Raw genomic sequence first — 15,745 nt, forward strand, 5'->3', positions numbered from 1 at the left:
ACCTGCCGGCTCGCTGCTCGTCTGTCAGCGAGCGGATGATGATTGAGCCCCTTAGTGGGCGAACCTGCTGGCTGTCCGCGCTGGACTCCATACTGCCTGCCTGCCTGCCGCCGTGCTCACAGCCCCACTTACAGAGCTACAATCTGATAGCCAAGGTCGCCACGTCCTCGGCGCTGGCAAGTTCAACATACGAAATAGGTGCAGGAGTAGAGGCCATTCGGCCCTTCGAGCCTGCACCGCCATTCAATATGATCATGGCTGATCACCCAACTCAGTATCCTGTACCTGCCTTCTCTCCATACCCCCTGATCCCTTTAGCCACAAGGGCCACATCTAACTCCCTCTTAAATATAGCCAATGAACTGTGGCCTCAACTACTTTCTGTGGCAGAGAATTCCACAGATTCACCACTCTCTCATCTCGGTCCTAAAAGATTTCCCCCTTATCCTTAAACTGTGACCCCTTGTTCTGGACTTCCCCAACATCGGGAACAATCTTCCTGCATCTAGCCTGTCCAACCCCTTAAGAATTTTGTTAGTTTCTATAAGATCCTCCCTCAATCTTCTAAATTCTAGCGAGTACAAACCGAGTCTATCCAGTCTTTCGTCATATGAAAGTCCTGACATCCCAGGAATCAGTGTGAATGTGTAAGAAAGAACTGCAGATGCTGCTAAAATCGAAGGTAGATACAAAATGCTGGAGTAACTCAGCGGGTGAGGCAGCATCTCTGGAAGCAGGAATGGGCGACGTTTCAGGTGGAGATGCCACCATTTTGTGTCTAACCTCAGACTTTCAATGGGTAGGCTGCGAAATCGGGGCTATGTCCCTTAGCTCATGGGAGATCGGTCTAGTAGTCTGAAGTTGCTCCTTCTTCTTGCGTATGGCGTGCACAGCCTAAAGTTGTCGGACAACTTGTTCTATTTGATCTTATTTGATTGTACACGCCGGGTTGATTGCATTCGTCGAAACAGGGCGGGCCACGCGAAGGTTGCAATCTCCCACCCCAAGTTGCCCCTGAATCTATTGCATTCTTGCTATTGAGGGAGTGCAGCGTTGGTTCACGAGGATGGCTTTCCTGCACCTATTGTCTCACTATCCTACACACACACTGGCGACAATTTACAATTATACCACGCCAATTAATCTACAAACCTGTATGTCTTTATCCTTGTAGGATGATTCATCCAGGATATCCCGTCCACCCACTGCCATACGACTCATTGTTTCTCGGTTACATCCCCACTGTCCACAGAACATTAATCGGCCAGTCCTGCCCTTTCCTCAACCATGTTTGGTGATTGCAGTAGTATCACAATGGGGTTCTGTGTTATCCACACTGCAACTTCTTGTAGGTTGTTTCAGTGAAGCAAGCTTTTATCGGGCATGTTTGTTTTCAACAGCTTATCATTAAAGCTGCCCAGTCAAGGTTAAAATGTACCTGCACAAACAGAATTACTTCATTGTAGAAAAAGATTTGAACTTGCCGAAGGTAGTTGAGCCCAGTTCATTGGCTATATTTAAGAGGGAGTTAGATGTGGCCCTTGTGTCTAAAGGGATCAGGGGATATGGAGAGAAGGCAGGTACAGGATACTGAGTTGGATGATCAGCCATGATCATTTTGAATGGCGGTGCAGGTTCGAAGGGCTGAATGGCCTACTCCTGCACCTAATTTCTATGTTTCTAAACCCTTAACAATCTTATATGTTTCAATAAGATATCCTCTCATCCTTCTAAACTCCAGAGTGTACAATCCCAGCCCGGCCGCTCCATTCTCTCAGCATACGACAGTCCCTCCATCCCGGGAATTAACCTTGTAAACCTATGCTGCACTCCCTCAATATCAAGAATGTCCTTCCTCAAATGAGGGGACCAAAATTGCACACAATATTCCAGGTGTGGTCTCACTAGGGCCCTGTACAACTGCAGAAGGACCACTTTGCTCCTATACTCGACTCCTCTTGTTATAAAGACCAATATGCCATTCGCTTTCTTTGCTGCCTGCTGTACCTGCATGCTTACTTTCATAGACTGATGAACAAGGACCCCCAGATCCCGTTGTAATTCCCCTTTTCCCAACTTGACGCCATTTAGATAGTAATCTGCCTTCCTGGTTTTAATATCAAAGTGGATAACCTCCCATTTATCCACATTATTTTTAAAACTTAAATTAACTTGAAACAGCGCCCCCACCTATTTTCTATGTTTCTGACACCGCGCACACAAGAACCTAGCAGTCAGACACATTGTTCAAGCATGCATGTAATGAGAATATGATTGACTCAGGCAGCGAGTGGCCCAGCACCTGTACCGCTGCCGTCTCTCCCGCAGTCTCCCCCAAGCCCCTCGCTGTCTTCTCTTGCCGGCTTCTCTCCGTCTCGCTGGCGTTTCTTTCCCTCTCGCCGGCGTTTCTCCCTGTCGCCGGCTTCTCTCCCTCTCGCCGGCTTCTCTCCCTCTCGCCGGCTTCTCTCCCTCTTGCCGGCTTCTTTACTCCAGGTAGCCGACGTGGAGATTCCCGCGGCCACCACCCACTGCCACCACTTGACCGTCCATTGTGCTGGTCACCACGTGTGCCGGGTGCCGGTGCAGTTTAATCTCCCCCAGGACCTGACAGCAAGAGGAGAACACGTTAGCAGCGCCGGAGTTTAGAGCACGCCCGACCCAGGACCCAACCGGCGTCTCACCTCGACCCATGAACCATGTAGCCAGCTCTATCCACCCCAACGTTCAGCCGCTGATTCAGTTTATGATGTATATGAATAACTTGTACGTATACGCAGGGTTGGTTTAGCACGTTTACAGATAACACCTATACCTGTCTATCAAAGTAAGCATGCAGGTACAGCAGGCAGTGAAGAAAGCGAATGGCATGTTGGCCTTTATAACAAGAGGAATCGAATATAGGAGCAAGGAGGTCCTTCTGCAGTTGTACAGAGCCCTAGTGAGACCACACCTGGAGTATTGTGTGCAGTTTTGGTCCCCTAATTTGAGGAAGGACATTCTTGCCATTGAGGGAGTGCAGCGTAGGTTTAGAACATAGAAACATAGAAATTAGGTGCAGGAGTAGGCCATTCGGCCCTTCGAGCCTGCACCGCCATTCAATATGATCATGGCTGATCATCCAACTCAGAATCCCGTACCTGCCTTCTCTCCATACCCTCTGATCCCCTTAGCCACAAGGGCCACATCTAACTCCCTTTTAAATATAGCCAATGAACTGGCCTCGACTACCCTCTGCGGCAGAGAGTTCCAGAGATTCACCATTCTCTGTGTGAAAAAAGTTCTTCTCATCTCGGTTTTAAAAGATTTCCCCCTTATCCTTAAGCTGTGACCCCTTGTCCTGGACTTCCCCAACATCGGGAACAATCTTCCTGCATCTAGCCTGTCCAACCCCTTAAGAATTTTGTACGTTTCTATAAGATCCCCTCTCAATCTCTTAAATTCTAGAGAGTATAAACCAAGTCTATCCAGTCTTTCTTCATAAGACAGTCCTGACATCCCAGGAATCAGTCTGGTGAACCTTCTCTGCACTCCCTCTATGGCAATAATGTCCTTCCTCAGATTTGGAGACCAAAACTGTATGCAATACTCCAGGTGTGGTCTCATCAAGACCCTGTACAACTGCAGTAGAACCTCCCTGCTGCTATACTCAAATCCTTTTGCTATGAAAGCTAACATACCATTCGCTTTCTTCACTGCCTGCTGCACCTGCATGCCTACTTTCAATGACTGGTGTACCATGACACCCAGGTCTCGCTGCATCTCCCCTTTTCCTAATCGGCCACCATTTAGATAATAGCCTGCTTTCCTGTTTTTGCCACCAAAATGGATAACCTCACATTTATCCACATTATACTGCATCTGCCAAACATTTGCCCACTCACCCAGCCTATCCAAGTCACCTTGCAGTCTCCTAGCATCCTCCTCACAGCTAACACTGCCCCCCAGCTTAGTGTCATCTGCAAACTTGGAGATATTGCCTTCAATTCCCTCATCCAGATCATTAATATATATTGTAAATAGCTGGGGTCCCAGCACTGAGCCTTGCGGTACCCCACTAGTCACTGCCTGCCATTGTGAAAAGGACCCGTTTACTCCTACTCTTTGCTTCCTGTTTGCCAGCCAGTTCTCTATCCACATCAATACTGAACCCCCAATGCCGTGTGCTTTAAGTTTGTATACTAATCTCTTATGTGGGACCTTGTCGAAAGCCTTCTGGATGTCCAGATACACCACATCCACTGGTTCTCCCCTATCCACGCTACTAGTTGCATCCTCGAAAAATTCAATAAGATTCGTCTGACATGATTTACCTTTCGTAAATCCATGCTGACTTTGTCCAATGATTCCACCACTTTCCAAATGTGCTGCTATCCCATCTTTAATAATTGACTCTAGCAGTTTCCCCACTACCGATGTTAGACTAACTGGTCTGTAATTCCCCGTTTTCTCTCTCCCTCCCTTCTTAAAAAGTGGGGTTACGTTTGCTACCCGCCAATCCTCAGGAACTACTCCAGAATCTAAAGAGTTTTGAAAGATTATTACTAATGCATCCACTATTTCTGGAGCTACTTCTTTAAGTACTCTGGGATGCAGCCTATCTGGCCCTGGGGATTTATCGGCCTTTAATCCATTCAATTTACCCAACACCACTTCCCGACTAACCTGGATTTCACTCAATTCCTCCAACTCCTTTGACCCGTGGTCCCCTGCTATTTCCGGCAGATTATTTATGTCTTCCTTAGTGAAGACGGAACCAAAGTAGTTATTCAATTGGTCCGCCATATCCTTGTTCCCCATGATCAACTCCTTATTCTTAAACTGTGGCCCCTGGTTCTGTACTCCCCCAACACCAGGAACATGTTTCCTGCCTCTAGTGTGTCCAAGCCCTTAACAATCTTATATGTTTCAATGAGATCCTCTCTCATCCTTCTAAACTCCAGAGTGTACAAACCCAGCTGCCCCATTCTCTCAACATATGACAGTCCTGCCATCCCGGAAATTAACCTTGTTAACCTTGGAGAGTGACATTGTTAATTCAGAAACAATGGTTCTGAACTTAAAGAAAGGTAACTTTGAGGGTATGAGAGGTGAATTGGCCAAGATTGACTGGCAATTAATTCTAAAAGGGTTGACGGTGGATATGCAATGGAAGACATTTAAAGACTGCATGGATGAACTACAAAAATTCTGTAGAGCAGCTCCGGAAATGAGCAGAGAAATGACAGCTGGAGTTTAATCCAAGCAAATATGAGGTGTTGCCCTAATGCAGGTCAAATAGCCCTCAACAGCATTGATGCACAAGGATCTTGGTTGCAAGTCCATAACTCTGAAGGTGGCAAAGAAGGCATATTGTATGCTTGTCTTCAAAGGTTGTGGCACCGAGTACGAGTCAGGAAGTCATGATGAAGCCAATACTTCAACATCATTTTCCAGTGGTCCAATGTCCACTGTGGGCTCTCTTATCCTCTTTTATATCATTGCTAATTTACCTTCATAGAAACATAGAAAATAGGTGCAGGAGGAGGCCATTCATTGTGATCATGGCTGATCATCCCCAATCAATAACCTGTGCCTGCCTTCTCCCCATATCCCTTGACTACACTAGCCCCTAGAGTATCTAACTCTCTTAAATCCATCCAGTGACTTGGCCTCCACTGCCCTCTGTGGCAGGGAATTCCACAAATTCACAACTCTCTGGGTGGAAAAGTTTTTTCTCACCTCAGTCTTAAATGAGCTCCCCTTTATTCTAAGACTGTGGCCCCTGGTTCTGGACTCGCCCAACATTGGGAACATTTTTCCAGCATCTAGCTTGCCCAGTCCTTTTATAATTTTATATGTTTCTATAAGATTCCCCCTCATCCTTATAAACTCCAGTGAATACAAGCCTAGTTTTTTCAATCTTTCCTCATACGACAGTCCCACCATCCCAGGGATATTCATATTTCTCCTTCCCTCCCTTGATTGCTTTTTTAGTTTTCTTCTGGTGGTTTTTAAAAGCTTCTGAGTCATTTATCTTCCCACTAATCTTTGCCATTTTATATTCCTTCTCTTTTGCTTTGTGTTGTCCTGACTTCAGTTGCCAGCCACGGTTGCCTCATTCTGTCATTGCTACATTTCTTCTTCTTTGGGATGAAAATATCCTACGTCTTTGAATTACTTCCCAAACATTTGTCCCATACCTGCCTTGGCCCCTTTCCGATCATCTTTAGCCAGCTCCTCCCTTATGCCTCTGTAGTTATAGAAACATAGAACCATAGACAATAGGTGCAGGAGTAGGCCATTCGGCCCTTCGAGCCTGCACCGCCATTCAATATGATCATGGCTGATCATCCAACTCAGTATCCTGTACCTGCCTTCTCTCCATACCCCCTGATCCCTTTAGCCACAAGGGCCACATCTAACTCCCTCTTAAATATAGCCAATGAATTGGCCTCAGTTACCTTCTGTGGCAGAGAATTCCACAGATTCACCACTCTCTGTGTGAAAAATGTTTTGCTCATCTCGGTAAAAGAATTCCCCCTTATCCTTAAACTGTGACCCCTAGTTCTGGACTTCCCCAACATTGGGAACAATCTTCCTGCATCTAGCCTGTCCAACCCCTTAAGAATTTTGTAAGTTTCTATAAGATCCCCCCTCAATCTTCTAAATTCTATCTTTACTCAACAGTAATACCGATTCAAGTGACTGACCCTGGCCAGTGGACACTGACCCAGGCCAGTGGAGACTGACCCAGGCCAGTGGAGACTGACCCAGGCCAGTGGAGACTGACCCAGGCCAGTGGAGACTGACCCAGGCCAGTGGAGACTGACCCAGGCCAGTGGAGACTGACCCAGTCCAGTGTAGTCTGACCCAGGCCAGTCACTGACCCAGGCCAGTGCAGTCTGACCCAGGCCAGTGGAGACTGACCCAGACCAGTGCAGTCTGACCCAGGCCAGTGGAGACTGACCCAGGCCAGTGGAGACTGACCCAGGCCAGTGCAGTCTGACCCAGGCCAGTGCAGTCTGACCCAGGCCAGTGGAGACTTACCCAGGCCAGTGCAGACTGACCCAGGCCAGTGGAGTCTGACCATAGCCAGTGGAGTCTGACCCAGGCCAGTGTAGTCTGACCCAGGCCAGTGTAGTCTGACCCAGGCCAGTGTAGCCTGACCCATAGCCAGTGTAGTCTGACCCAGGCCAGTCGCTGACCCAGGCCAGTGTAGTCTGACCCAGGCCAGTGTAGCCTGACCCATAGCCAGTGTAGTCTGACCCAGGCCAGTCACTGACCCAGGCCAGTGTAGTCTGACCCAGGCCAGTGTAGCCTGACCCATAGCCAGTGGAGTCTGACCCAGGCCAGAGACTGACCCAGGCCAGTAGCAACCTGGCCAGTGAGACTGTCCCTCCCCAGCACTGTTACAGCCACTGCCAGGTCTCACCGCATCGGTCTTGATGTTGACGGCCTGAGCACTGTTAGTCCCACTGCCACCAGCGAGCACAGTGTCTCCAGTGCAGTATCGAGCAGAGTAGATGAACTCCCCATGATCCAGGTCTGAGGGGAACACAATGCTCTTCTCCGGCGTTGTTTTCCGAAAGTCCCAGATCTGCAGAGCGTTGCGAGCTACCCACGAGCCCGTCAGGATCTTGTTGTTCTGATCAAAGGAAAGCAGAAAGTTTACAGGGCGGGTGGACAGCTGCTCCCGACAGACCCAGACATCAACAACACGGAACAGACCCAGACATCAACAACACGGAACAGACCCAGACATCAACAACACGGAACAGACCCAGACATCAACACGGAACAGACCCAGACATCAACAACACGGGACAGACCCAGACATCAATAACACGGAACAGACCCAGACATCAACAACACGGGACAGACCCAGACATCAACAACACGGAACAGACCCAGACATCAACAACACAGAACAGACCCAGACATCAACAACACGGAACAGACCCAGACATCAACAACACAGAACAGACCCAGACATCAACAACACGGAACAGACCCAGACATCAACAACACGGGACAGACCCAGACATCAACAACACGGAACTGACCCAGACATCAACAAAACGGAACAGACCCAGACATCAACAACACGGAACAGACCCAGACATCAACAACACGGAACAGACCCAGACATCAACAACACAGAACAGACCCAGACATCAACAACACGGAACAGACCCAGACATCAATAACACGGGACAGACCCAGACATCAACAACACGGGACAGACCCAGACATCAACAACACGGAACAGACCCAGACATCAACAACACGGAACAGAGCGGTGACCCCCCCCCCACCACTCAGTTGCCGGTGGTTACCTTGATGTCGATGCCGGGGCCACAGATGTGGGGGCCGTTGATGACCTTTCGAGCCTCGCTCGCCATTCGCTTGTCCCAGATCTGGCAAGAGAGACGGGGTCAGTGGGGGTCGGTCTGGGGTCAGTGCAGGATGGTCTGAGGTCAGTCCAGGGTCAGTGTGGGGTCGGTCTGGTGTCAGTGGGGGTTGCTCTGGGGTCAGTGGGGGGTCAGTCCGGGGTCAGTGGAGGACGGTCGGGTCAGTGCGGTGTCGGTGCGGGGTCAGTGGGGGTCGGTCTGGGGTCAGCCTGGGGTCAGTCCAGGGTCAGTGTGGGTTGCTCTGGGGTCAGTGCAGGGTCGGTCCGGGGTCAGTGGGGGTCGGTCTGGTGTCAGCGCAGGAGAGGTCAGTCTGGGGTCAGAGGAGCTCAGCGGGGGTCGCGGCCCCTCACCTTGATGGAGTCGTCCCAGCCGCCGGACACGAAGATGTGGCGCTCCTGGGGGTGGAAGCGCAGGGCGTAGATGCGGCGAGTGTGGCCATCAATGGGACGTAGCTCCTTCCCACTCGTCACATAGTCTGCTGGCTCCAGCACGTTGATCAGCTGCAGGGGCACAGGTCAAACCGTGACCCCACCACACAGCCCAGTCTGAACCATGACCCCCACACTGAACTCTGACCCTGGTCTGAACTGTTTAGGAAAGAACTGCAGATGCTGGAAAATCGAAGGTAGACAAAAATGCTGGAGAAACTCAGCGGGTACAGCAGCATCTATGGAGCGAAGGAAATAGGCGACATTTCGGGCTGAAACCCTTCTTCAGACTGATGGAGGGTGGGGGTGGGGGGCAGGGAGAAGAAAGGAAAAAGGAAGAGGAGGAGCCCGAGGGCTGAGGGAGAGCTGAGAAGGGGAGGAGACAGCAAGGGCTACCGGAAATTGGAGAATTCATTGTTTATGCCACTAGGATGCAGACTGCCCAAGCGGAATATGAGGTGCTGTTCCTCCAATTTCCGGTGGTTCTCACTCTGGCCATGGAGGAGTCCCAGCACAGGGAGGTCAGATTCGGAATGGGAGGGGGAGTTGAAGTGCTGAGCCACCGGGAGGTCAGGTTGGTTAATGCGGACTGAGCGGAGGAGTTCGGCGAAACGATCGCCAAGCCTACGCTTGGTCTCACCGATGTAGATCAGCTGACATCTAGAGCAGCGGATGCAATAGATGAGGTTGGAGGAGATGCAGGTGAACCTCTGTCGCACCTGGAACGACTGCTTGGGTCCTTGAATGGAGTCGAGGGGGGAGGTAAAGCAACAAGTGTAGCATTTCTTGCGGTTGCAAGGGAAAGTGCCCGGGAAGGGGACTGCGATCCCCAAAACTGGCACCGTAGCCTGACATCGTTCCCCCCCGAACTCTGACCCCTGACCCCTCACCTGGTTGTTTCGGGCATCGTATATCTTGATACCGCGGTTGCGGCCGGCGGTGGCGAATGTGGAGCCGTCGGCCGAGATGTCGACCGTGTAGAGCTGGTTGTCCTCCTCTGGGGGAAGAGGGGAGATGGCAGGGGGGAGAGCAGAGGTCAGGGGGAGAGCAGAGGTCAGAGGGAGAGCAGAGGTCAGGGGAGAGTAGAGGTCAGGGGATAACAGGTCAGGGGAGAGCAGAGGTCAGGCGGAGAGCAGAGGTCAGGGGGAGCAAAGGTCAGGGAATAGCAGAGGTCAGGGGAGAGCAGAGGTCAGGAGAGCAAAGGTCAGGGGGGAGAGAGGGACAGAATCATTACCCTTCCCTGCCCTCCCCACTCCCCCCCCCCCCCCCCCCCCCCCGTCTCCCCGCCTGTCACGTTCAGGGGAAGGAGATCACACATGAGGGGGGGGGCTCAATCCCGCAGGTGATGGTCCCTGACCCCACCTTGGCTGACCCCTGACCCCACCTGTAGTGCTGACCCCATCTGTGGTGCTAACCCCCGACCCCACCTGTGGCTGACCCCTGACCCCACCTGTGGTGCTAACCCCTGACCCCATCTATGGTACTAACCCCTGACCCCATCTGTGGTGCTAACCCCTGACCCCATCTGTGGTGCTAACCCCTGACCCCATCTGTGGTGCTAACCCCTGACCCCATCTGTGGTGCTAACCCCTGACCCCATCTGTGGTGCTAACCCCTGACCCCACCTGTGGCTGACTCCTGACCCCACCCATGGGAGGTTCTGCCCCCTGACCCCACCTGTGAAGCTGGTGACACAGGTCGCGGTCTGGGTGTTATAGACAGCGACGGTGCCCTCCGCTCCCACGGCGATCAGGTGGCTGTTGTCTGTCGGGTGGAAGCAGAGCCCTGTGGTGGCCTGGCGCGAAACGCCGCCGCTGAACAGGTCCCGCAACGGCTTACCAACGTCTGGGTCCACCGCCTGGGAGAGTCAAGTCAAGTAAGTAAGTACGTTTATCGGCCAAGTATTCACATACAAGGAATTTACCTTGGTGCTCCACCCACAAGTAACAACATGACATACAGTGACAGTTACGAATGACTCAGAAAACACTAAACATTAATAATAATAAAACTAATGATAAAACACCATTGATCAAGCATGTGAACCAACAAAATACCAGATCAAAGGGAGGCTACAGATTTTTGGCTGTTCAGTAGAGCAACTACTCGTGGATAAAAGCTGTTTTTATGTCTGGCTGTGGCAGCTTTGACAGTCCGGAGTCGCCTTCCAGAGGGAAGTGATTCAAAGAGTTTGTGGCCAGGGTGAGAGGGGTCAGAAACGATCTTGCCCGCTCGCTTCCTGGCCCTTGCAGTGTACAGTTCATCAATGGAGGGAAGGTTACAGCCAATAATCTTCTCTGCTGATCGGACGATTCGCTGCAGCCTCCAGTCAAGTCAAGTTTATTCGTCACATACACATACGAAATGTGCAGTGAAATGAAAAGTGGCAAATGCTCGCGGAATTTGTGCAAAAAACAAACAAAGAAACTACAAACAGAATGGAACAGAATCACATATTCTTTTACATATTGTAGGAGGAAGGAAAAAGGAAAAAAAACAGCAATTTAAAAAAAAAACTAGAAAGAAAACAGTAGAACAGTAGACGGAACAGTCACATGGGGTCAGTGGGGAGACACAGGGGTCAGCGGGGAGACACAGGGGCAGCGACAGTGGGAGGGATGGAGGCGATGCTGTGGTGGAGGGAGTTAAGGTCATAGTATAAGGGTTAGGGTCAGAGTGTCGGGGGCGAGGGACAGAGTGCATGGGGTGAGAGTCAGGGTGTAAGGGTCAGGGGTGAAGGTCAGTGTCAGGGCGAGGATCAGAGTGCATGGGGTGAGAGTCGGAGTGCAAGTGTTAGGGGCGAGTATAAGCATCAGGGGCGAGGGTAAGAGTGTAAGGGTTAGGGTCGGAGTGTCAGGGACGAGAGTCAGAGTGCATGGGGCGAGGGTCAGAGTGTAAGGGTTAGGGGCGAGTGTAAGCATCAGGGGCAAGGGTCAGAGTGCATGGGGTGAGGGTCAGAGTGTAAGGGTTAGGGGCGAGTGTAAGCGTCAGGGACGAGGGTCAGAGTGCATGGGGTCAGGGTCAGAGTGTAAGGGTTAGGGGCGAGGGTCAGAGTGCATGAGGTGAGGGTCAGAGTGTACGGGTTAGGGGCGAGGGTCAGAGTGCATGGGATGAGGGTCAGAGTGTAAGGGTTAGGGTCAGAGAGCAAGGGTCAGCGGTGAGACTCGGGTGGGGGTAGGCAGCAATACCTGGATGGCTCCGTTGCCGAAGCCGACAATGAGCTGGTGACCGTCGCCAGAGAGCGCCAGGCTGTAGATTCCCTGCGTGTCTCTGGTCAGCGGGATGGCGTGCCTCACCTTCAACTGACTGGGCGGCTCCCTCTTCACCGAGTCCCTGGATCGAGAGGCCATGCTGGGACCCCTCACGCAGGTCGGGGGTGCTGGGGGGTGAGAAACAGCGTCAGCCGGGCACACCGAGCATAGAAACATAGAAAATAGGTGCAGGAGGAGGCCATTCGGTTCTTGGTTTCTTCCTCCTCCAAAATATTCCAAATGGAATTTAAACTGGAGGTGGTGAAGGGAGGGCTTAAGCCAGAAAGGGTTATTGGGAAGAAAGAGCTACTTCGAGCCTGCACCGCCATTCAATATGATCATGGCTGATCATCCAACTCAGTATCCTGTACCTGACTTCTCTCCATACCTCCTGATCCCTTTAGCCACAAGGGCCACATCTAACTCCCTCTTAAATATAGCCAATGAAGTGTGGCCTCAACTACCTTCTGTGGAAGAGAATTCCACAGATTCACCACTCTCTGTGAAAAAAAATGTTCTCATCTCGATCCGAAAAGACTTTCCCCATTAGCCTTAAACTGTGACCCCTTGTTCTGGACTTCCCCAACACCGGGAACAATCTTCCTGCATCCAGCCTGTCCAACCCCTTAAGAATTTTGTACGTTTCTATAAGATCCCCCCTCAATCTTCTAAATTCTAGCGAGTACAAGCCGAGTCTATCCAGTCTTTCTTCATATGAAAGTCCTGCCATACCAGGAATCAGTCTGGTGAACCTTCTCTGTACTCCCTCTATGGCAAGAATGTCTTTCCTCAGATTAGGAGACCACGAGCTGTGGGGACTGGGTTACATGGTGAGCAGTGGAGGGACGCGGATAAAGTAAACGCTCTCAGTCTTTGCCCCAGCCTAGTGGATTCTAAAGCTAGAGGGCGCAGTCTTAAGGTGAGGGGAGAGATTTAAGAGGGACCTCAGGGGCAACTTCTTTCACCCAGAGGGGAATTTGTATCTGGAATGAGCTGCCGGAGGAAGCTGGAGAAGCGGATCGGCGGAGTAATGTTACAGACGCGGAGCCGTCGCCAAGTCAATCCCCTCCCTCCCTCCCTCCCTTCCTTTCACCCTCCCTCTCTCTCCCCTCCCTCCCTCACTCCCCTCCCTTTCTCCCTCTCTCCTCCCCTCCCTTTCTCCCTCTCTACTCCCCTCCCTCTCTCCTCCCCTCCCCTCCTTCTCTCCCTCCTTCCTTCTCTCCCTCTCTCCTCCCCTCCCTCTCTCCTCCCCTCCCCTTCCTCTCTCCCTCCCTCCTTCCTTCTCTCCCTCTCTCCTCTCCCTCTCCCTCTCCCTCTCCCTCTCCCTCTCCCTCTCCCTCTCCCTCTCCCTCTCCTCTCCCTCTCCCTCCCTCCCTCTCTCCTCCCTCCCCCGCTCTCCCTCCCTCCTTCCTTCTCTCCCTCTCATCCTCCCTCTCCCTCTCCCTCTCCCTCTCCCTCTCCTCTCCTCTCCCTCTCCCTCTCCCTCTCCCTCTCCCTCTCCCTCTCCCTCTCTCTCTCCCTCTCCCTCTCCCTCTCCCTCTCCCTCTCCCTCTCCCTCTCCCTCTCCCTCTCCCACTCCCTCTCCCTCTCCCCCTCCCCCTCCTTCCCTCTCCAGGGACCGCGGATGCCGGCGAACCAGGGGGTGCTGTGACCCGGCGACGTGTCCTCACCTTTCAGCCACTGTCCGCTTGTCTACCCGATCCCACTGGATCCTGGCCGGCGCTGCAGCCACTGGATCTCTCTCCTCCCTCCACCAATCCCGGCCACCGGATCGCTAGTGGCGGCAGCCAATGGGAGCGCGGGCAGGACGGGTTTGGGCCAATCAGGGCGGCGTTGCCGGGGCGATGGGATCGCGTCACAGTCGACGCTAAATGCGCCCTTGGGATTGGCCCAAAGCCGATGCGGAAGCGCCGGCCCAGTGGCCGCTTGCGCCGGGGATTCCCCTCCGTCCGGCCCAGTGGCCGCTTGCGCCGGGGATTCCCCTCCATCCAGCCCATTGGCCGCTTGCGCCGGGGATTCCCCTCCGTCCGGCCCAGTGGCCGCTTGCGCCGGGGATTCCCCTCCGTCCGGCCCAGTGGCCGCTTGCGCCGGGGATCCCCCTCCATCCGGCCCAGTGGCCGCTTGCGCCGGGGATTCCCCTCCGTCCAGCCCAGTGGCCGCTTGCGCCGGGGATTCCCCTCCATCCAGCCCAGTGGCCGCTTGCGCCGGGGATTCCCCTCCGTCCGGCCCAGTGGCCGCTTGCGCCGGGGATTCCCCTCCGTCCAGCCCAGTGGCCGCTTGCGCCGGGGATTCCCCTCCATCCAGCCCATTGGCCGCTTGCGCCGGGGATTCCCCTCCGTCCGGCCCATTGGCCGCTTGCGCCGGGGATTCCCCTCCATCCAGCCCAGTGGCCGCTTGCGCCGGGGATTCCCCTCCGTCCGGCCCCCGCGGTGATCGCAAGCGCCGAGCGGGAGCGACAGGGAACAGTGTGAAGAGAGGCAGAGAGAACTGAGTGGGGAGAGGAGTAGGGGCTGGAGGGAGAACAGAGTGGGGAGAGGATAGAGGTCTTTAAAATGATGAGAGGGATAGACAGAGTTGACGTGGATAAGCTTTTTCCATTGATAGTAGGGAAGATTCAAACAAGAGGACATGATTTGAGAATTAAGGGACAAAAGTTTCGGGGTAACATGAGGGGGAACCTCTTTACTCAGAGAGTGGTAGCTGTGTGGAATGAGCTTCCAGTGGAAGTGGTGGAGGCAGGTTCGATGTTATCATTTAAAAATAAATTGGATAGGTATATGGACGGGAAAGGAATGGAGGGTTATGGTCTGAGTGCAGGTAGATGGGACTAGGTGAGAGTAAGTGTTCGGCACGGACTAGAAGGGCCGAGATGGCCTGTGTCCGTGCTGTAATTGTTATATGTTTATATAGGAGTAGGAGCTGGAGAGAGAGTGAGATCTGAGTGTGGGAAGAGGGATAGACCGGGAGATATAACTGGAAAAGTGTATGGTCGAGAGCGATGGAGGATATAACTGAATGTGGGGAGGTGTAGGGGCCTGGAGGTGGGTCATAGAGATGGGAAGGTTTATAGGGGTCTGCAAATGGGGAATGAGCATTCAAAGGACGAGAGAGGAGCAATGATCAGTGGTGAGATGGTGGGAGAATTGTGTGTCCATCAGGGTGGCGATGTTGGCAGGGGAAAGAGATGTTTCGTTTATAATCGTCAACTGACAATTATGAACTAAAGGAACAATATTTAGCAGAGATAAAGGAACAATATTTAGTGCAAAGATTTTACTTAAAAACCTTCCATCACAGTGAGGAATGTTGTTTCCACTGTGGTGGATGTTTATGTTAAATTTATTTCGTATTGTGTTCTTTTTTACTTGTACGGCTGTATGGTAACTCAAATATCACTGTACCTTAATTGGTGCATGTGACAATACATGTGAACTTGAACTCGAACTAACATGAAAGTCTGATTGAAATGGAAGGGAGGTTGGTTTGTGTGTGTGATGGATGGGCTGTGTCCACAACTATCTAAAATTTCTCGTGGTCTTGGATAGATCTGTTCCCAAACAATGCTGTGATGCTTCCCAATAAAATGCCTTCTGTAGAAGTCGGTGAGGCTTGTAGGGGACATGCCGGACTTCCTAATCTCGTTCAGGCTAAATTGATGGTGACATTTATTCCTAGG

General features: G+C 52.2%; 1 protein-coding gene across 1 annotated transcript; it reads right to left on the reverse strand.

The window, feature by feature from the left end:
* Positions 1-2,241: 2,241 nt before the first annotated feature.
* On the reverse strand, positions 2,242-13,849 carry LOC116969911 (WD repeat-containing protein 38-like). Its single transcript, XM_033016671.1, has 8 exons — positions 13,740-13,849; positions 12,007-12,197; positions 10,496-10,676; positions 9,709-9,815; positions 8,741-8,890; positions 8,316-8,396; positions 7,412-7,624; positions 2,242-2,604 (listed from the first exon to the last, which is right to left on the reverse strand). The coding sequence occupies exons 2-8, from the start codon at positions 12,166-12,168 to the stop codon at positions 2,485-2,487; spliced, it is 1,014 nt and encodes a 337-aa protein (XP_032872562.1). The 5' UTR covers positions 12,169-12,197; positions 13,740-13,849; the 3' UTR covers positions 2,242-2,484.
* Between the last annotated feature and the right edge of the window lie 1,896 nt (positions 13,850-15,745).

This window comes from Amblyraja radiata, unplaced genomic scaffold (assembly GCF_010909765.2).
Source record: "Amblyraja radiata isolate CabotCenter1 unplaced genomic scaffold, sAmbRad1.1.pri scaffold_405_ctg1, whole genome shotgun sequence".
Lineage (NCBI taxonomy): Eukaryota > Metazoa > Chordata > Chondrichthyes > Rajiformes > Rajidae > Amblyraja > Amblyraja radiata.